Consider the following 22,458-nt stretch of genomic DNA (forward strand, 5'->3'; position numbering starts at 1 on the left):
CCGTCAGCCTGCTTCCAAGACTGACAAGCCTGCTGCGTGACTGGACGGGCTTCCCTCTGGGGAATCCCAGGGTAGGGGGCCGACTTCTAGGGTATACCCAGGAATGTTTGAAGACCACTTCTGATGCCTGGGTATGGGAAGTCGTCACTCAAGGTTACGCCATATCCTTCAAAAATTGTCCCCCCTCATCGATTTTGCGTGACAGACGTCCTCTCGGGTCAGGTGAAGGCAAAAACTCTTCATTCGGTGGTACAGTCCCTCCTGGACACAGGAGTGGTAGTATAGGGGCCTCTGGCTCAGAGAAGCAAGGGGTACTATACACCGCTGTTCCTAGTCCCAAAACCAAATGGGTCCTCCCGGCCCATTCTCAACCTCAAATCCTTGAACAAATTTGTGAGGGTCTCCAAGTTTTTCGTATGGAAACTCTTCGCTCTATTGTTCTGGTCTTTGAACCTGGGGATTATATGGTTTCCCTGGACATTCAGGATGCTTACCTGCATATTCCTATTGCAATGTTGCATGAGTAATACCGGAGGTTTGCGATTGGCAACCTCCATTACCAATTTCGGAGGTTACCTTTTTGGTTTGACCTCTGCTCCGCGAGCCTTTACTAAGGTCATAGCGATAATGACGGTTGTACTCCGCCGTCAAGGGGTCAGGATCCTACCGTACCTGGACGACTTGTTGATCCTGGCAAATTCCCCAGAAATTCTCCTACGCAATCTGGATTTGACTATCCAGTTTCTGCAAGCCCACAGGTGGCTCATCAACTGGTCCCTGCTCAGAGCATAGTGCACCTGGGGCATACTTGCCTACCTGACCCCTCTCCATGAGGGAGAAAATGCTCTGTTCCTGGACTTTCCTGATAATGTATGATTGCCATCACCTGTGGTGAAACACCTTTCTTATCAATTAACTAGCTCACCGCAGGTGATGGCAATCATACATTACCAGGAAAGTCCAGGAACAGAGCATTTTCTCCCTCATGGAGAGGGTCAGGTAGGCAAGTATGACCTGGGGGCATTGTTGGACACTCACTCACAGAGGTTGTTCTTGTTCAGGAGAAAGTCCTGAAGCTTCAGGACAGGATTCGATGCTTCCTATCTCGTCCGCAAGTGTCGATACATTCGGCAATGCAAGTGCTAGGTCTCATGGTGTCGGCTATCGACATGATAGAGTACGCTCAATTCCATTCCCTCCCTCTTCAGAAGTTGATTCTTGCCAAGTGGGACGGCCTGCCTCACCGGATCAGGTCTCAAACTATCTCTTTGTCTTCGGAGGTCTGTCTGTCACTGAGCTGGCGTCTTCAGGACCAACGATTGAGCAGGGGTCGTCATTTCTGGATCTCCAACTGGGTCCTTCTGACGCCGGATGCCAGTCTGAGAGGTTGGGGCGCGGTGTTGGAGCAACACTTCCTTCAGGGTCGGTGGACCAAGGAGGAGTCTCTCCTCACGATAAATATTCTGGAATTGCAGGCGGTGTTCAACTCACTGAACTTGGCCCAGCATTTAATACAGCACAAACCTGTTCCAAGTACAGTCGGACAACGCCTCCACGGGGGCATACATCAATCATCAAGGCGGCACTCGAAGCCGCATGGCAGTGAGGAAAGTATCGCGGATTCTTCAGTGGGCGGAATGCCATCTGCCAGCCATATCGGCAGTATTCATTCTGGGGGTCCTAAACTGGAAAGTGGACTTTCTCAGTCGTCAGGACGTACACGCTGGAGAGTGGAGCCTCCATCCAGAAGTGTTTCAACTCCTCGTGGACAGTTGCGGCATTCCAGATGTGGACCTGATGGCGTCTCGACACAATCACGGTTCCGGTCTTCGGAGCAAGGACAAGGTATCCTCATGCAGCGTTCGTGGACGCACTGGCAATTCCATGGAATTTTCAGCTGCCAAATGTGATCCCTCCGATGTCACTCCTGCCCAGAGTAATACGGAAGTTCAAGCAAGAAGGAGGAATCCTACTTCTGATCGCTCCTGCCTGGCCCAGATGGCATTGGTTCTCAGACTTTCTGGGTCTCTCGATAGAGCGTCCCCTTCTGCTTCCACAGTGCCCAGATCTCCTCGTTCAGGGTCCCTGTGTATATCAGGATTTAGCCCAGTTGGCTTTGACGGCGTGGCTCTTGAAGCTTCCTTCTTAAGGGCCAAAGGATTTTCTGAGGCGGTCATTCAAACCATGTTGAAGGCCCGGAAACTGGCTTCTGTTCGGATTTACCATAGGGTGTGGAATTCTTACTTTGCTTGGTGCGCATCTAACAATTATGATGCTTACAAGTTTAGTACGGCCAAACTTTTGGCCTTTCTACAACAGGGCCTAGACTTGGGCCTTTGTCTGGCCTCAATCAAGGTTCATATTTCTGCCTTGTCGGTTTGGTTCCAAAGAAAAATTGCGACTTTACCTGATGTGCATACGTTCACTCAGGGTGTGTTGCGGATTCAGCCTCCTTATACCCCGCCTGTGGCTCCTTGGGACTTGTCGGTGGTTCTGGAGGCGTTGCAAGGGTCTCCGTTTGAGCCTCTTGAATCTGCAGACCTTAAGTGGCTTTCTCTTAAGGTATTGTTTCTGCTGGCTATTGCCTCTGCTAGACGGGTGTCGGATTTGGGTGCCATGTCTTGTAGGTCACCATATCTGATTTTTCACCGTGATCGGGCGGTTCTTAGAACACGTTCCAGGTATTTACCTAAGGTGGTGTCTTCTTTCCACCTTAATCAGGAGATTGTGGTTCCAGCCTTTGCCTCTCCTGAATTGTCTTCCAAAGAGTGGTCTTTGGATGTGGTATGGGCTCTCCATATCTATGTGAAGAGAACTGCTTCCCTTCGGAAGTCTGATTCTATCTTTGTACCGTTTTGGTTTTCACAAACGTGGCTGGCCTGCTCGCAAGCAGACCCTGGCCAGATGGATTAGAATGGTGATTGCACATACTTATGTACAGGCTGGCCTTCCAGCTCCTGCTACCATTAAGACCCATTCTACTCGGTCTGTTGGACCTTCTTGGGCGGCCCGTCGTGGTGCGACCATTGTACAATTGTGCAAGGCGGCTACGTGGTGCTCCGTGAACACGTTCATTAGGTTCTATGCCTTCGATACTTCCGCCTCCCAGGATGCTTCCTTTGAACACCGGGTTCTTGTGCCCACTACAGTGCGTCCCCTTCCATAAGGAACTGCTTTAGGACATCCCCAATGTCATTCTCTGTGGAGCCCAGTGTACCCCGCAGCAGAAAACTAGATTTATGGTAAGAACTTACTGTTAAATCTTTCTGCGAGGTACACTGGGCTCCACAGGGCGCCCACCCTGGCACACTTAGCTTCTTTGGGTTGGTAAGGCATTAGCCGCTGACACCTTTTTCTGTCGTGAGAATGTGGTGTATGTGGCTACTAACGGTTGTCGTCTCTTTTACCTGCTACTGAATTGGACTGGTTAACAAAAACTGAGCTCCTGTGCACGGAGGCGGGGTTATAGAGGAGGCGGCGCTATGCATTCTGGGAACAGTCAAAGCTTTTAGCCTGTTGGTGCCTCGGATCAAGATCCTACTCTACACCCCAATGTCATTTCCTGTGGAGCCCAGTGTACCTCGCAGAAAGAGAGTCAACAACAGTAAGTTCTTACCATAAACCTCGTTTTTTTTCCAGTCTGTGCCTAGCCAAAGACTTACTCCTCCAGTGCGATAGTATCAGGCTGATCGGGGCTGGAGCTGATGCCACTCACCATTCCTGAAAACGCATAGGAACGCCTGCGTTTTTCCAGACTTTCCCAGAAAACGTACAGTCACCACCCCCCAAACGTCTGCTTCCTGTCAATCACCTTGCGTACGCCGTGCGATCTAAATTTTCGCACCATTCTGTCTCTGTTTGGCTTCACGCCTGCACATTGCGGTGCATATGCAGCGATCAGGTCTGAATTAGGCCCTAAGTACCATGCAATGTTCCAGTTACAGTGATGGAACGATTATCTATACATATAGTAAAACTGTCTGGGTTGTGTCTGTACATAGTAATTTTTTTTTGAGAAATATACTTCTAGGGACTGTTCATGAACTATGGAGATGAAAAAAAAATAATAATAATTTTTGTTTGCCCGTTTGTTCGATCCAGCATCACGCAAAAACTACTGGATTAATTGTTATTGCGTTTTCACTATTGTATAGCTTAGTGACCTAGAAAGAAACTGAGGTATGTATTATCTCAATGTAACATCAGGAAGAGAAGCTATGAAGGAAAAAAGAGATGCTTGACACTCGGTGCGTGCAGGCTCCTCATGTCCAAAATGACTATATGTATATAAATATCCACGAACAAGGGTGTGACTCCGCACCAGTCCTCAAAATTCAAGTAATAATTTATAGAACCAGAATTATAATCATATGTACAGTAGGTATACTTCCTATTAATTGTACCTGGTGGTGCACCCAGAGTCAGTGAGAAACTAGAGACAGCCTGGGAGACGGTATGTACTTTCCTTAATGCACAGATAGTGAAAAGGTGCTATTACATAAGTGCGGGCATGTTTTCCTGCACTCTTACACACTTTCCCCCCGGTCTCTTTTCTTTTTTTCTTCTCTTCCTTCCTTTTCAGTAAGCACAGCCATTAGGGCATTTTAACCATGGCGAATGGGGCACTGCACATTGGAGTGCCTGATATTTACTTGCCCCTACACATATAGGAACTCCTTCTTCCCGGTTGCCAGGCAACGGGATGCTCAGGCACCACCGGATGTGACGTATCGTCTCTGCCCAGATTGCCGGGGAGACGTGATGATGTCACGTTATGATGCCGGGGAGACGTGGTGATGCCTAGCAATGGGACGCCCAGACATTGACCCGATGGTATGTGTCGCCTCTGCCCGGGTTGCCGGGGAGACGTGACGGGGCACCAGCGATGTAGCCAGCGGATAGCCTAGTGGTGCAGCGACAATGAGTCCTGATACACTTGCCTGCAATCGCACACATGGATCCCTTTCCTCTCTAGTAAATCTAATCATTAAAGGTAACCTAGCAACCAGTGGAAGGACGTCACTTCCGCTGATTACAGCTGATTGCCTGAAACCAATCAGGCAGGGAATTTTGGATCCCAGTGATTGGCTGGGTTATCTGTAACAGGTATTTAAACCAGATTTACCATTACAATTAGCAACATTTGAAGTGAACAAGCCCGCAGGACGGGTGAAACGCGTTTTCCTCTTTTGACCAAAGACATCAGGAGTATGATGCAGATCTTCCTAACTCCAGACTGACCCAGGGACCTGGGCAGGGACTGGTATTTTCCTGTATCTCTCCACACACATCTTTATAATTTTTTGTGTACATTTTTTCAACTTTCTTAAACCAATATCTGTTAGCAACACTAAAACCCATTCTGTTTTATCAGATTGATACAGTGTTAATTTTGTTTGTTACAAACATGATTTAACAATTGTATCTGTCTTTGCATATTCTGTTTTTTCCTTATATTTTTCTGTTTCCCTATAGACAACTGGGAGCAGTTAATAATGTTGTTGTTTAGACACACCTCTCTCTAATGGCTGGTTTCCCCAGTATAACAGCCCCACACTTTGGGTTGTATTTATGATTATACTTTGTATGTGGGATTTTTTGGTGCAAATGTAGCACGTGTTATAGCCGTTCTAGTCTGATTTAGCCCACAGCAGGGGCTCTTTAAAATGTGTGTCTAAGTTATCAAACAAATTGACAGTGCCTACTCAACAATTCAGAACAATACCAGACTCAATTTTATGATATAGATTTCTCAGTATTTTCTTACCTGCCTAGTGATATAATACATTTTGCTTATAGGTAGGATTAATTGGGGTAAATTTAGCATAGGTTATAGTCAGCACATACTGGTCTGGCCTATATTGTCATTGTAATACAGCTTCTTCAGCAAATGTTTACCTTTTATCTTTACTTATAATTTTCTTTATATCAGCGGACTCTCATCTATGATTCACAGGTTAAATCCTGCGCCTAACGTAGACAGCAGATCCGCAGTTTGCCTTTTCTCTGAAATCTTTAAATCGGTGCACTCTCATAGGTGAGTTGACCAATTGTGTCTAATAGTTACTACCATACAGCACCGACAGAGCCCGATCTCGTCCGATCTTGGAAGCAAAACGGTGGCAGACTGGGTCAGTATCTGTGAGGGGGACCCCCAGAAAATACCCGGTGTTGTAATTAATGACCCATTCCGACCAGATACCAACAGCAGTATCACCACTTTTTCTTCCTTTTATCCTCTGTCTTCTTTCTTCTTCTAGATATCTAAAGCAAAAATCAGCTAAACCTATTATCTCCAAATCACGGGGAAATCTAGCAGGCACCCCCATATGTGCACATATTGTTGTTAGGATACATACTCCTGATAAGAATGGTCCGGTCAATCATGACCCATTGAGGTCTCATTAAAACAAGCTTCGTTTGGGCTGGTTGGTTAGGAATCGGATGTAGAGCCATAGTGTCTACATCCCCCTACAAGTCTTTTGGTGATAGACTAACCAGAACATTTCCAATTTTTTTGTGATAATAACCCAATTTGGGGTTCTTACTCATTTCTAATAATACAAGCACAATTGTGTATAAATATAAATATATTTTCTATTAACCAAACATGGTGGAGTATGAGAGTGAGGATTCATTTTAAATGAGTTAATAAAAGTTATGTTTTAATTATTAGTCATATAACAAAAACAAGAGTGCACCCACACAAGAGTCTTCTGCAAAGTTGTTTTTTCTCTAGTTTCTCCCTGACTCTGGGTGCACCACCAGGTACAATTAATAGGAAGTATACCTACTGTACATATGATTATAATTCTGGTTCTATAAATTATTACTTGAATTTTGAGGACTGGTGCGGAGTCACACCCTTGTTCAAGGAAACTTAGTGCATCAGATGAAAGACACATCATGCTACTTCTCTTTGATCTCGGAAGATGTCCAGCAATGCCATCAGCTCAGCGCTGGTAGAAACTAGTGGGAACCAGGCACACCCATCTACTGTGTGGAGAAATCTGGCCAGAAGTAGAAGAATTGATGCTGTTTTGAAGGCAAAGGGTGGTCACACCAAATATTGATTTGAGTTAGATTTGTTTTCTGTTCATTCACTTTGCATTTTGTTAATTGATAAAAATTAACACTTCTATGTTTTGAAAGCTTTCTTACATTGCAGCACTTTTTTCCACACCTACCATAAACGTTTGAGCTGTACTGTATTTAATACATATATGGGACTCGATAAGTTTGTACATTTAATAAAAGGGAAAGAACCAGACAAATCTTTTTTTATGAATTTTTCTTTCATTTCTTTTTCTTTTTTTTATGTGTATCTAATACATAGTATAATTTAATCTACAATACTGTACATTGAATCAAGTAATGAGGCCTATACGTCAGGGGAGTATTGGGGTAATTCCCCCTTCTCCAGGTGCCAGGGTCAGGGGATCGGGGAAATCCAACATGCTGTAAATCCTCTATTTGCAGACTTTGGGGTGTATTCGATTAACTGCCGTTTTCTGCTGCGGGGTACACTGGGCTCCACAAGGATTCACATCGGGGTGTAGAGTAGGATCTTGATCCGAGGCACCAAGAGGCTCAAATCTTTTGACTGTTCCCAAGATGCACAGCGCCGCCTCCTCTATAACCCCGCCTCCATGCCAGTGAGCTCAGTTTGTAAGTTGTTGACATGCAGTATGCAGGCACTTAACAGGAGGCTGCCCTAAGCAGCCTTTTCAGAGCTTTGTTTTTACAGAAGAAGATAATGTAAGAAGACTACAAGGGCTGCTGCAGGCAAAGTCTCATAGACTTTCCAGCGTGCAGCTTCAACACCCCCAGCGGCGCTGTATACTCCCGCGCCGTGGTTGCCGGGTCACTGCAACGGAGGCGCCGGCTTCTTCCTTTCCAGAGTGAGTCACACACACGCTGCCGTCTCCCGGATCGTGGGGCCGCAGACGAGGGGGAGGTAAGGGGCTCCTGTGCCGCACTTTACCGCGATCCAGCGCGGCCGTAGGAGGCGGGCTGCGCGCGCGCTGGCGTGGACACTGAGTACTGGGCAGCTGCTCCACTAGCCACCAGGGTTATATTATGGGCACAGGTCATGGGGATGTTGTACCAAGTTCCCCCCCGTTTTTGTGTATTACTGCCTGCACACCCGGTGGGGATGCCAGCAGGGGGAGCAGGTCGGACCTGAGGCCCCTCCCCCCAGCCCCAGGGCGCCATTTTAGCTATGTTCCCGCCCTGGAGCTGCTTCCCTCTCCCTGACTCCCGGTCAGCAGCCATTACAGACAGAGGGGGTAATTCCAAGTTGATCGCAGCAGGATATTTTTTAGCAGTTGGGCAAAACCATGTGCACTGCAGGGGAGGCAGATATAACATTTGCAGAGAGAGTTACATTTGGGTGGGTTATTTTGTTTCTGTGCAGGGTAAATACTGGATGCTTTATTTTTACACTGCAATTTAGATTGCAGATTGAACTCACCACACCCAAATCTATCTCTCTCTGCACACGTCCTCGGACATTGACGCTGTTGTTTCAGATGGGGAGGGGAAGTCATCTGTGGATGTCTCGGATTTGATTGAGGCGAAACGGCTCATTCTTCAAGTGTCTGATGATTCTGACCCTGAAACTGTCTCTAAGAAACCGGATAGGTTTAAGCGTAAGAAGGTGGTTAAACAGGTTTTACCCTATTCTGAACACCTGGTTGACATACGTCGGGAATCCTGGGAAAATCCGGGGACAAAATTTACACCGAATAAGAGACTGTTGGTTCACTATCCTCTCTCCGCGGAGGTGTGTAAAAATTGGGAAACTCCTCCGCCTGTAGATTCTCATGTGGCGTGTATGGTTGTTTCCTCTGCTCTGCCAGTAACTACCGTCGCCTCTCTGAAGGAACCGACGGATCGTCGTGTGGAGGGCTGTTTAAAAGCGATTTATACCCTTACGGGAGCTGTGCAAATCCAACTATTGCAGCGACTTGGGCTGCTGAAGCTGTTGAGGCGTGGGCTCAGGAACTTGAGGCGGAACTGTCTTCCGAAGCATCTGAGCAGGCTCTGCAATGTCTCTCGTATATTACCACTGCTTCTCTGTACCTTAAGGAGGCGGCCTCCGATGCCCGGGTGCTCGCGGCCAAGGCTGCTACTGCATCCGTCTTGGCCAGACGTATCCTTTGGTTGAGAACCTGGTCAGTGGATTTGGATTCCAAGAAAACCCTGGAGGGGCTTCCTTTCAAGGGAGACATTGTCTTAGGAGAAGACCTCAATAAGATTGTGGCCGATCTGGCTACTGCTAAAACAGCCTGCCTACCTAGTACGGCTCCTTCCGCACAGAAGGCTAAAAGTACTTTCCCTCTGCCCTTTCGTACTCCAGGTAAAGCAAAAGGTCAGGCGTACCCAAAGCAAGCTCGTGCTTCCAGACCTGCCAAGGCCAGTCCGAAGCGTGCCTGGGTCACCCGTCAGCCAGCTTCCAAAACTGACAAGCCGGCCGCATGACGGGGCGGGCCTCCCTCTGGGGGATCCCAGGGTGGGGGGCCGACTTCTAGGTTTTACCCAGGAGTGGTTAAGGACCACTTCGGATACCTGGGTGCGGGAAGTCGTTGCTCGAGGTTACGCCATACCCTTCAAGAATTGTCCCCCTCATCGATTTTGCCTGACAGATGTGCCTCTGGATCCGGCAAAAGTAAACACGTTGCACTCGGTGGTACATTCCCTCCTGTCCACAGGAGTTGTGGAACAGGTGCCTCTGTCCCAGAGGGGCAGGGGGTTCTATTCACCACTGTTTCTAGTCCCGAAACCGAACGGGTCCTCGCGCCCCATTCTCAATCTGAAGTCCTTGAACAAGCATGTGCGGATTTCCAAGTTCCGTATGGAAACGCTGCGCTCTATTGTTCTGGCCATGGAGCCTGGGGACTATATGGTCTCCCTGGACATACAGGATGCCTACCTACATATTCCTATTGCGGTATCTCATCAGCAGTACCTGCGGTTTGCAGTGGGCAACCTTCCTTACCAATTTTGGGAGTTACCCTTTGGTTTGACAACGGCTCCGCGAGTTTTCACCAAAGTAATGGCGGTCATGGCGGCTACACTCCGCCGTCAAGGGGTCAGGATACTACCATACCTAGACGATTTGTTGATCCTGGCGAGTTCCCCAGAAATTCTCCTGTGTCATCTCGATCTGACGGTCCAGTGCATGACAGCCCACGGGTGGTTGATCAGCTGGAAGAAATTCTCCCTGGTTCCTGCTCGGAGCATGGTATACCTGGGAGCGTTGTTGGACACTCACAACCAGCGGTTGTTCTTGTCACAGGATAAAGTCCTGAAACTTCAAGACAAGATCCGATACCTCCTATCCCGTCCGCAAGTGTCGATTCATTCGGCAATGCAAGTGTTAGGTCTCATGGTGTCTGCTTTCGACATGGTGGAGTATGCTCAATTCCATTCTCGCCCTTTTACAGAAGTTGATTTTGTCCAAGTGGGACTGCCTGCCTCACTGGATCAGATCTCACATGATCTCCCTGTCTCCGGAGGTCCGCCTATCGCTGAGCTGGTGGCTTCAGGACCAACGATTGAGCAGGGGTCGTCCCTTCTGGATATCCAACTGGGTCCTGCTGACGACGGATGCCAGTCTGAGAGGTTGGGGCGCAGTGTTGGAACAACACACTCTCCAGGGTCGGTGGACCGCAGAGGAGTCCTTACTCCCTATAAACATTCTGGAACTACAGGCATTGTTCAATGCGTTGACTGTGGCCCAGCATCTTGTACAGAACAGACCTGTTGTTCAAGTGCAATCGGACAACGCCACCACGGGGGCGTACATCAATCATCAAGGCAGCACTCGAAGCCGCATGGCAATGAGGGAAGTATCAAGGATTCTTCAGTGGGCAGAACGCCATCTGCCGGCCATATCAGCAGTGTTCATTCCGGGTGTTCTGAACTGGGAGGCGGACTATCTCAGTCGTCAGGACGTGCACGCCGGAGAATGGAGCCTACATCCAGAGGTGTTTCAACATCTCGTGGACAAGTGGGGCCTCCCAGATGTGGACGTGATGGCATCTCGACCCAATCACAAGGTTCCGGTCTTCGGAGCAAGGACAAGGGATCCTAAAGCAGCGTTTGTGGATGCTCTGTCAATCTCGTGGAACTTTCGGCTGCCGTATGTGTTCCCTCCGCTGTCACTCCTGCCCAGAGTAATATGGAAGTTCAAGCAAGAAGGAGGAAACCTACTTCTAGTAGCTCCAGCGTGGCCCAGGCGGCACTGGTTCTCTGATCGACAGGGCCTCTCGCTGGATTGTCCCTTTCTACTTCCACAACGACCAGACCTCCTCGTTCAGGGCCCTTGTGTTTACCAGGATTTGGCCCGTCTGGCTTTGACGGAATTGCTCTTGAAGCTTCCGTCCTGAGGGCCAAGGGTTTTTCTGAGGCGGTCATTCAAACTATGTTGAAGGCCAGTAAGCCGGCTTCTTCGTGGATATACTATAGGGTCTGGAATGCTTACTTTACTTGGTGTGTGTCTTACAACCATGATGTTTTCAAGTTTAGTACTGCCAAACTATTGGCCTTTCTACAACAAGGCCTGGATTTAGGCCTGCGTTTGGGCTCCCTCAAGGTTCATATCTCTGCCTTGTCTGTTTGGTTTCAGAGAAAGATTGCTACCCTACCTTATGTCCATACATTCACAAGAGTCTGTTTGAGCCTCTTACCTCTGCTGACCTTAAGTGGCTTTCCCTTAAGGTGTTGTTTTTGCTGGCTATTGCTTCAGCTAGAAGGGTCTCAGACTTGGGTGCCTTATCCTATAAATTTCCCTATTTGATTTTTCACCGTGATCAGGCGGTTCTTCGAACACGCCCTGGTTATTTACCCAAGGTGGTGTCTTCCTTCCACCTTAACCAGGAGATTGTGGTTCCGGCCTCTAATTCTCCTGAGTTGTCTCCCAAAGAGCGGTCTTTGGATGTAGTACGGGCTCTCCGTATCTATGTGAAGAGAACATACTCCATTAGGAAATCTGATTCTCTTTTCGTGTTGTTTGGTTTTTACAAACGTGGCTGGCCTGCTTCCAAGCAGACTTTGGCCAGATGGATTAGAATGGTGATTGCACATTCTTATGTACAGTCTGGTCGTCTGGTTCCTGCTACCATCAAAGCCCATTCTACTCTGTCGGTTGGACCTTCTTGGGCGACCCACCGTGGTGCGACCCTTGAACAATTGTGCAAGGCGGCTACGTGGTCCTCAGTGAACACGTTCTATGCCTTTGATACCGCCGCTTCCCAGGATGCTTCCTTTGGACGCCGGGTTCTTGTGCCTGCTACAGTGCGTCCCCTCCCATAAGGAACTGCTTTAGGATATCCCCGATGTTAATCCTTGTGGAGCTCAGTGTACCCTGCAGCAGAAAATGAGATTTATGGTAAGAACTTACCGTTGTTAAATCTCTTTCTGCGAGGTACACTGGGCTCCACAAGGCACCCACCCTGACACACTTAGCTTCTTTGGGTTGGTATTGGCATAGCTGCTGACACCCTCTCCTGCGGTGAGTGTGTGGTGTACTTGGCTACGAGTGGTTGTCGTCTCTGGTACCTGCTACTGCATTGGGTTGGTTAACGAAACTGAGCTCACTGGCATGGAGGCGGGGTTATAGAGGAGGCGGTGCTGTGCATCTTGGGAACTGTCAAAAGCTTTTAGCCTGTTGGTGCCTCGGATCAAGATCCTACTCTACACCCCGATGTTAATCCTTGTGGAGCCCAGTGTACCTCGCAGAAAGAGATTTAACAATGGTATTAGACAGTTCTTGACATAAATCTCGTTTTTTCGACTGGTCGAAAAAACGGCACTAATTTGACACAATTGTGGCAATTTTCACCCGTTTTTTAATCCATTTTCGACCATTCCATTTCACTTTCTTTCTTTTTCTTTTTTTTGTGTAATTGGCATGGGCGAAAATTGCGCCAAAAAACTGGCAAAAACACTCTTATCAGCGTCAAATTCGCCGATACACTTGATTTTCGTCAGTGTCGGAATTTTCGAACAGTTGAAAAATGTCACGGGCATTGAATAGGTAGAATGTAAAAAATGCAGTTTTGTTCGACTGGGCGAAAAAACGTCACTAATCGAATACCGCCCTATGACCAAAAAATGGTCGTCATTGGCAGTTTTCTGCTGATTCCCTGATGGATTGATTATCGATGTCTGTCGATTTATAAGTTTTTGATCAGTGGATCCGTTTGGCGTTGTAAGAATGGGAAATTAGCCCATAGTTATATGGGCCCCATTACTCATTATCTCCTTTTGTCTTTATTCACGTTCCTCTATATGTGACCATCCTCCTACTGTTAACGTTTCCATTTCTCTTCCAGCCAGGATGTTACAGGTGATATATATTACTTCAACTTTTCCAATGGCCAGTCCACGTGGGACCATCCCATAGACGAGCATTACAGAGAAATGGTCATAGAAGAACGTTCAAAGCTGCAAGCTCAGGGTAAGGGAAAGAAGCGAGAGAAAAAAAAGAAAAAGGAAAAGAAGAAAGACAAAAAGGTGAAAGAACTCCCCAAACCTGTTATGGTAAGTATCTTGCTAGTGATGTCTCTAAACGAGGTGTACTATGTTATGCCGGCGCTTGGGATCCCGACCGCCGTCATGCAGGCAATGGCGTGAGCGCAAAAGAGCCCCTTGCGGGCTCGCTGCGCTCGCCTTTCTTTTTATTCTCCAGGGGCGTCATGGACACCCCAAGAGGGAGAATGGTTGTCGGTATGCCGCCTGTCAGGATTCCGGCGTCGGTGCACCGGGATCCCGACAGCGGGCATATCAAATGCATCCCCTCTCAACGTGTACAGGCTACAGCAAGCTGAAAGTCTTTATATAGTTTAAGGTAATGTTTAGTCAACTTGTGGGAAATACTATCGTCTTTGCAGAAGTCACGAAGTTGCATGAACATTACAGACACTAGGACAGTTAGATTTTTTTTTACTTTTTTTATTTGGTAGTAAAAATCTTTAGGATTGTAATAATGGGATATTGGCTAGGGTTGGACAGCTACAATTGTGATGTATGAAGATTTTTTTCTGGGTTTTTGGTAACATACATTCTGACATGAAAGCATTAAGGGATTTGTTCTGTGCAATGTGAGAAAACTCACTTTTATATATATTTTTACATTTTGGCATGATAAAAGAGTTCAAAAGGAACTTGAACCATGTCAACTCTTCTCGTTAACAATATTAGGACAATTCCAATTGTGACCTAAATGTTGTGCCTAAGGGGGGAATACAATTGAGCACAGTAAATTTTACAGCCAAAAAAAAAACCCGGGCGTTATCAAAAATGTTTGCCCAATGTTTTTATCTGGCAATTGAATTAATGCCCATTTTCTTTGCTATAAAATGTACTCACTATTGTGCAAAAAACACATTATCTGGGATAAATTCCCAGATCCATATGTTTGTGCGATCGCGGCCTTGAAAAAAATCGCATTTAAAACCGATTTTGTTTCTCCTGCCTGCAGGCAGGTAACCAAAATCCTCAGTGGTGCCCACTCAATTAGCCTCGGTAATTTACGGCAGCTAATTGAAATTCCCCCTAAATACCTAAAATGCCCGGATATACATTTTAGCAATCCCATAGGATTAAAGGTTGTTGGAGTGGAGCATGTATTACAGACTACAAGGAGAGGAGGTCAATTTATGTGCCTATGAAGCATTTTGTATCATTTAACTCCTGGTTGGTTTAAATTAAACTATAGAATTTGGTTATTTTAGGGTCTTAATTTAGGAATCCTTAATATATTCACTAGCAATAGTAATTGTTTTTACAGGTTGAGTATCCCTTATCCTAAATTCAAAATCCCACATTTTTGGGCCCCATACTGAGATAATGACATATATATTATATACAGTATATAATATATCTACATATATTTATACATATAATATATATAATATACAGTATATGTCATTATCTCCAGTATGGGGCCCAAAAATGTGGGATTTTGGATAAGGGATACTCAACCTGTATTATATAGGTTTCATCTTTACAATATCAAACTATAAAGTATGAATTTAAAAAAAGTTTTATATAATTTATGTCTTTGTTGCAATATGAGGAGTGTATATACCAGCGCCTGTTCCTACCTTGGTGGAGGAGGAGGAGGGCTGGCGCTAGTGATTGCCGGGTCTCCACCGCCACCTGGGTCCCGGCACCTGCACTATGTACAGTTCACAGACGCCGGGACCTAGCGTATGCACAGTAGAGGCGATGGTACTGCGCGTGCACAAAAAACAAGGCTTCTGTGGACTACATCGGCTGCAGTCCATAGAAGCAGGCTAGGGCTTCCTACACAAAGCCAGCTCTCTGCCTATCGCAGCCCAGTCTGGCAGTCCAGGAGGGAGGAAACACCTCTCAATGGGACTGCCTGTAGTGTCTGTGACTGGCAGGTAGGACTTCCAATAGGAAGTCACTGCCAGTCACAGTGTAGCCAGTGCTGTCTCACGGACAGCATCTGACTACACTGACAGTGATCTGGGTGGCGAATTTTACCTGGGAGGGGGGGGGGGGGGGGGGGAGGGGCTGCAGTCGTGGAGCCTATAGGTAAAAACCACCTCTGCTTTATACTGATACAAATTTAATGCAGTGGCAATTCAGGATGAGAAATGTCTGTGTGAAATTGATTGGTGAATTTAGTATATTAGCCCTCTAAGGGATTGTTAAGCATTTAAAGCAGATTAATTTATCTATTCACACACACACACACACACACACACACACACACACACACACACACACACACACACACACACACACACACACACACACACGTGTATATATTAAAAGTTTTTGTTTTTGTTATTGAGTAAAAAACATGAATTTGGTGATACTTGTTGCTATTGAGCATAACTTAAGCTGGGTACACACTAGACGATAATTTTTAATGATTTGGCTGATTCCGACTGATCAGAACGCTCAAAGCGTCTAGTGTGTATGCACTAGGCGCGCTCTTACTATCCACGTGGACTACAATTGGGAATGTGGCAGGCGCAGCGCGCCACCTTGCCCGTAGTGTGTCAAGCAAAGCGAGCCTTCCAGGTTACACGTTTCCACTGATTGTGGTCACATATAATGAAACATACAAAATTACACCCAAAAAACATAAATAACTTTTGTATTCCTTTTGTCCCTGTCTACCCAATGACTGTCTACCTAGGCACTGTAGATATTCTATACCACACCCAGTTGGACTTGTGCTATAAATAATTAGCTAAAGCCAAACATGGGTATTTTGAAAAAGTCTTTAATCCAAAGATGAAATGCGTTAGGTGAGAGGTACACTAGTGGGGAACAGAAAGTGGAGAGAGAGGCAGCAGGTGAACACTTCTTTCTCTAACGTCCTAGTGGATGCTGGGAACTCCGTAAGGACCATGGGGAATAGCGGGCTCCGAAGGAGGCTGGGCACTCTAGAAAGATCTTAGACTACCTGGTGTGCACTGGCTCCTCCCACTATGACCCTCCTCCAAGCCTCAGTTAGATTTCGTGCCCGGCCGAGGTTGGATGCACACTAGGGGCTCTCCTGAGCTCTTAGAAAGTTATAGTCTTAGAATTTGTTCTTTTCAGTGAGACCTGCTGGCAACAGGCTCACTGCAGCGAGGGACTAAGGGGAGAAGAAGCAAACTCGCCTGCTTGCAGCCGGATTGGGCTTCTTAGGCTACTGGACACCATTAGCTCCAGAGGGATCGACCGCAGGCCCAGCCTTGATGTTCGGTCCCGGAGCCGTGCCGCCGTCCCCCTTACAGAGCCAGAAGCAAGAAGATGGTCCGGAAAATCGGCGGCATGAAGACTCAGTCTTCACCAAGGTAGCGCACAGCACTGCAGCTGTGCGCCATTGCTCCTCTCACACACTTCATACTCCGGTCACTGAGGGTGCAGGGCGCTGGGGGGGGGGCGCCCTGAGGCAGCAATAAAAACACCTTGGCTGGCAAAAATACCTCAATATATAGCCCCAGGGGCTATATATGAGGTAAATACCCCTGCCAGAAGTCCATAAAAAACGGGAGAATAGGCCGCGAAAAAGGGGCGGAGCCTATCTCCTCAGCACACTGGCGCCATTTTCCCTCACAGCTCCGTTGGAGGGAAGCTCCCTGGCTCTCCCCTGCAGTCTACAAGGGTTAAAAAAAAGAGAGAGGGGGCACTAAATTTAGGCGCAGTATACATTATATATATATATATAGATATAAAGCTATAGGGGACATAACTCAGTTAGTCCCTGCAGTATATAGCGCTCTGGTGTGTGCTGGCATACTCTCACTCTGTCCCCGCAAAGGGCTTTTGTGGGTCCTGTCCTCGTTTAGAGCATTCCCTGTGTGTCTGCGGTGTGTCGGTACGGCTGTGTCGACATGTTGAATGAGGAGGCTTATATGGTGACGGAACAGAGGCCGATATATGTGATGTCGCCCCCTGTGGGGCCGACACCAGAGTGGATAGAGAGGTAAAAGGTATTAACCGACAGTGTCAACTCCTTACATAAAAGGGTGGATGACGTAACAGCTGTGGGACAGCCGGCTTCGCAGCCCGCGCCTGCCCAGGCGTCTCAAAGGCCATCAGGGGCTCAAAAACGCCCGCTCTCTCAGATGGCAGACACAGATGTCGACACGGAGTCTGACTCCAGTGTCGACAAGGTGGAGACATATACACAATCCAATCCGTGACTTGATCCCGGCAATAAAAAATGTGTTATACATTTCTGACTTTAACCTCTATAAATGGGTTTTAGGTTTGGGGAGAAAAAACAGGCAGTGTTTTGTTCCCCCATCAGATGAATAAATGAAGTGTGTGAAAAGCGTGGGTTCCCCCGTTAAGAAACCGGTAATTTATAAAAAGTTACTGATGGCGTACCCTTTCCCGCCAGGAGGATAAGTTACGCTGGGAGATATCCCCTAGGGTGGATAAGGCGCTCACACGTTTGTCAAAAAAGGTGGCACTGCCGTCTTAGGATACGGCCACTTTAATAGGTACCTGTTGATAAAAAAAACAGGAGGCTATCCTGAAGTCTGTATTTACACACTCAGGTACTAGACTGAGACCTGCAGATAGTGCTGCTGCAGCGTGGTTGGTGACCCTGTCAAACAGGGATAATAGTTGGCAAACATAAAAACATTTTAAAGACGTTGTCTTATATATGGGGAATGCACAGAGGGATATTTTGCCGGCTGGCATCCAAAATAAATGTAATGTCCATTCTGTCAGGAGGGTATTAGAGACCTGTCACTGGACAGGTGATGCAGACTTAAAAAGCGCATAGAGAGCCTTATAAGAGTGAGGCATTATTTGGGGATGGTCTCTGGGACCTCGTATCCACAGCAACTGCTGGGAAGAAATAATTTTACCTCAGGTTTCCTCACAGAAAAAGGTACAGTCCTTTCGGCTTCAGAAAAGCAAGCGGGTCAAATGGCGCTTCCTTTCTGTACAGAGACAAGGGTAGAGGGAAAAAGCTGCACCAGTCAGCCTGTTCCCAGAATCAAGATTCTTCCCCCGCCTCCTGTGAGTACACACCATGACTCGGGTGCTCCACAGGTGTAGCCAGGTACGGTGGGGGGCCGCCTCAAAAATTTCAGCAATTAGTGGGCTCGCTCACAGGTGGATCCCTGTTTCTTCCAAGTAGTATTTCAGGGGTACAAGCTGGAATTAGAGATGTCTCCCCCCAGCCGTTTCCTAAAATATGCCTTGCTGACAACTCCCTCAAGCAGGGAGGCTGTGCTAGAGGCAATTAATAAGCGGTATTCCCAGCAGGTAATAAAGGTGCCCCTACTTCAACAAGGACGGGGTTACTATTCCACACGGGTTGGGGTACCGAAACCGCATGGTTCGGTGTGACCCATTTTATATTTAAAATCCTTGAACATAAAAAAAATTCAAGTTCAAGATGGAATCGCTGAGGGCGGTTATTGCAAGCCTGGACGAGGGGGATTACATGGTATCCCGGGACATCAAGGATGCTTACCTGCATGTCCCCATTTACCATCCTCGCCAGGAGTACCTCAGATTTGTGGTACAGGATTACCATTACCAAGTCCAGACACTGCCGTTTGGACTGTACATGGCACCGATGGTGTTTTATCAAGGTAATGGCCGAAATGATGATACTCCTTCAAAAAAAAAGGGAGTTGTAATTATCCCGTAATTGGACAATCTCGTTATAAGGGCGAGGTCCAAGGAGCAGTTGGTAGTCGGGGTAGCACTATTTTGGAAAGTGCTACAACAGCATAGGTGGATTCTAAACAGTCCAAAGTCACAGCTGGTTCCTATGACACGTCTACTGTTCCTGGGGATGGTTCTGGACATAAACCAGAAATAGTGTTTCTCCCGGAGGAGAAAGCCAAGGAGTTGTCATCTCTAGTCAGAGACCTCCTGAAACCAAAATAGGTAGCGGTGCATCATTGCACGCGAGTCCTGGGAAAAATGGTAGCTTCTTACGAAGCAATCCCATTAGGCAGGTTCCATACAAGAACTTTTCAGAGGGACCTGTTGGACAAGTGGTCCGGATCGCATCTTCCGATGCATAGGCTGATAACCCTGTCTTCAAGGACCAGGGTATCTCTACTGTGGTGGCTGCAGAGTGCCCATCTTCAAGAGGGCCGCAGGTTCGGCATACAGGACTAGGTCCTAGTGACCATGGATTCCAGCCTTTGAGGCTGGGGGGCAGTCGCATAGGGAAGAAACTTCCAGGGACTTTGGTCAAGTCAGGTTATTTCCCTACACATAAATATTCTGGATCTGAGGGCCATTTACAATGCCCTGAGGCCAGCAAGGCCTCTGCTTCAAAACCAGCCGGTACTGATCCAATCAGACAACATCACGGCAGTCGCCCATGTAATCAACAGGGCGGCACAAAAAGCAGGATGGCGATGGCAGAAGCCACAAGGATTCTCAGATAGACGGAAAATCATGTGTTAGCACTGTCAGCAGTGTTCATTCCCGGAGTGGACAACTGGGAAGCAGATCTTCTCAACAGACACGACCTCCACCCGGGAGAATGGGGACTTCCTCCAGAAGTCTTCCAATAGGATTGTACACCATTGGGAAAGGCCACAGGTGGACATGATGGCGTCCCGCCTTAACAAAAAGCTATAAAAGATATTGCTCCAGGTCAAGGGACCCTCAGGCGATAGCTATGGACGCTCTGGTAACACCGTGGGTGTACCAGTTGGTTTAGGTGTTCTCCCCTCTGCCTCTCATACCAAAGGTACTGAGAATAATAAGAAGGCGAGGAGTAAGAACGATACTCGTGGATGGCCAAGAAGAGCTTGGTACCCAGAACTTCAAGAATTTATATCAGAGGACCAATGGCCTCTGCCACTCAGTCAGGACCTGCGGCAGCAGGGGCCCTGTCTGTTCCAAGACTTACCGCGGCTGCGTTTGACGGCATGGCGGTTGAACGCCGGATCCTGAAGGAAAAGGGTATTCCGGAGGAAGTAATTCCTACGCTTACTAAAGCCAGGAAAGAGGTTACAGCAACTCATTATCACCGCATATGGCGAAAATATGTTGCATGGTGTGAGGCCGAAAGGGCCCCAACAGAGGAATTTCAACTAGGTCGATTTCTGCATTTCCTGCAAGCAGGAGTGACTATGGGCCTTAAATTGGGTTCCATTAAGGTACAGATCTCGGCTCTGTCGATTTTCTTTCAAAAAAGAACTAGCTTCAGTACCTGAAGTTCAGACATTTATAAAAGGAGTGCTGCATAGTCAGCCCCCGTTTGTGCCTCCTGTGGCACCTTGGGATCTCAACGTGGTGTTGAGTTTTCTTAAAATCACTTTGGTTTGAACCACTAAAAACCGTGGATCTGAAATATCTCACATGGAAGGTGGTTATGTTATTGGCCTTGGCTTCGGCCATTGGCGGCTTTGTCTTGTAAAAGCCCTTATTTGATTTTCCATATGGATAGGGCAGAATTGAGGACTCGTCCCCAGTTTCTCCCTAAGGTGGTGTCAGCGTTTCACCTGAACCAGCCTTTTGTGGTGCCTGCGGCTACTAAGGATTTGGAGGACTCCAAGTTGCTAGACGTTGTCAGGGCCCTGAAAATATATGTTTCCAGGACGGCTGGAGTCAGAAAATCTGACTCGCTGTTTATCCTATATGCACCCAACAAGCTGGGTGCTCCTGCTTCTAAGCAGACTATTGCTCGTTGGATTTGTAGTACAATTCAACTTGCACATACTGTGGCAGGCCTGCCACAGCCAAAATCTGTCAATGCCCATTCCACAAGGAAGGTGGGCTCATCTTGGGCGGCTGCCCGAGGGGTCTCGGCTTTACAACTTTGCCGAGCAGCTACTTGGTCAGGGGCAAACACGTTTGCAAAATTCTAAAAATTTGATACCCTGGCTGAGGAGGACCTGGAGTTCTCTCATTCGGTGCTGCAGAGTCATCCGCACTCTCCCGCCCGTTTGGGAGCTTTGGTATAATCCCCATGGTCCTTACGGAGTTCCCAGCATCCACTAGGACGTTAGAGAAAATAAGAATTTACTCACCGGTAATTCTATTTCTCGTAGTCCGTAGTGGATGCTGGGCGCCCATCCCAAGTGCGGTTTATCTGCATTACTTGTACATAGTTATTGTTAACTAAATCGGGTTATTGTTGAGCCATCTGTTGAGAGGCTCTATTGTTTCATACTGTTAACTGTGTTTCATATCACGAGTTGTACGGTGTGATTGGTGTGGCTGGTATGAGTCTTACCCGGGATTCAAAATCCTTCCTTATTGTGTACGCTCGTCCGGGCACAGTACCTAACTGAGGCTTGGAGGAGGGTCATAGTGGGAGGAGCCAGTGCACACCAGGTAGTCTAAGATCTTTCTAGAGTGCCCAGCCTCCTTCGGAGCCCGCTATTCCCCATGGTCCTTACGGAGTTCCCAGCATCCACTACGGACTACGAGAAATAGAATTACCGGTGAGTAAATTCTTATTTTCTTGAAGTTGGTGTATTGGAAGCAGGTAAACTGGGCAATAGTAAAGCTGAACATACATTAGGACAATATCTTTCCAACCAGCCAACTAGTTGGCTATTTGGAATGATAATCTGGCGGTGAGTGGGAGCAAACGATAATCAGCAGTTTGCTCCCCCACACAGAATAATGGGGAAAAAACGGTTGTTCCAGCTATTTGGGAAACTCAAACATGTTTGATATTTCTCAACTAATCATTCTAGTGTAGAGGAAACCCCCCCTTCCCTGAACTGAACAATTTGTAGGCGGACACTGTCCTGCAGTGTCCAACTACTTTTGACACATTCCACTCCAGTCTGGACCGCAGATGTAGATGTGCTCTTTCCTAACCCACACCCCTGTCCTACCAGTTCCAAAATGCAATCCATGCTCCGGCAGTGCACCTTAGCTCCTGGGAGCAGCAGGTGTTAGGGGACCCGTGTTTCAGTCTGAACTCAGGGAAACCCCTCTGATTGATCTGGTGGGAGATAGCAGCTGCCACCCATC

General features: G+C 47.4%; 1 protein-coding gene across 3 annotated transcripts in view; it reads left to right on the forward strand.

The window, feature by feature from the left end:
- CEP164 (centrosomal protein 164) overlaps positions 1 to 22,458 on the forward strand; it is a 264,993-nt gene that overhangs the window by 46,824 nt on the left and 195,711 nt on the right. For all 3 annotated transcript variants that reach the window (XM_063943313.1, XM_063943315.1, XM_063943314.1), the window contains exon 4: positions 13,341 to 13,548. In XM_063943313.1, coding sequence (XP_063799383.1) covers positions 13,341 to 13,548 — 208 coding nt within the window. The remainder of the gene's footprint in view (positions 1 to 13,340; positions 13,549 to 22,458) is intronic.

Source organism: Pseudophryne corroboree, chromosome 10 (genome assembly GCF_028390025.1).
Source record: "Pseudophryne corroboree isolate aPseCor3 chromosome 10, aPseCor3.hap2, whole genome shotgun sequence".
Classification (NCBI taxonomy): Eukaryota; Metazoa; Chordata; class Amphibia; order Anura; family Myobatrachidae; genus Pseudophryne; species Pseudophryne corroboree.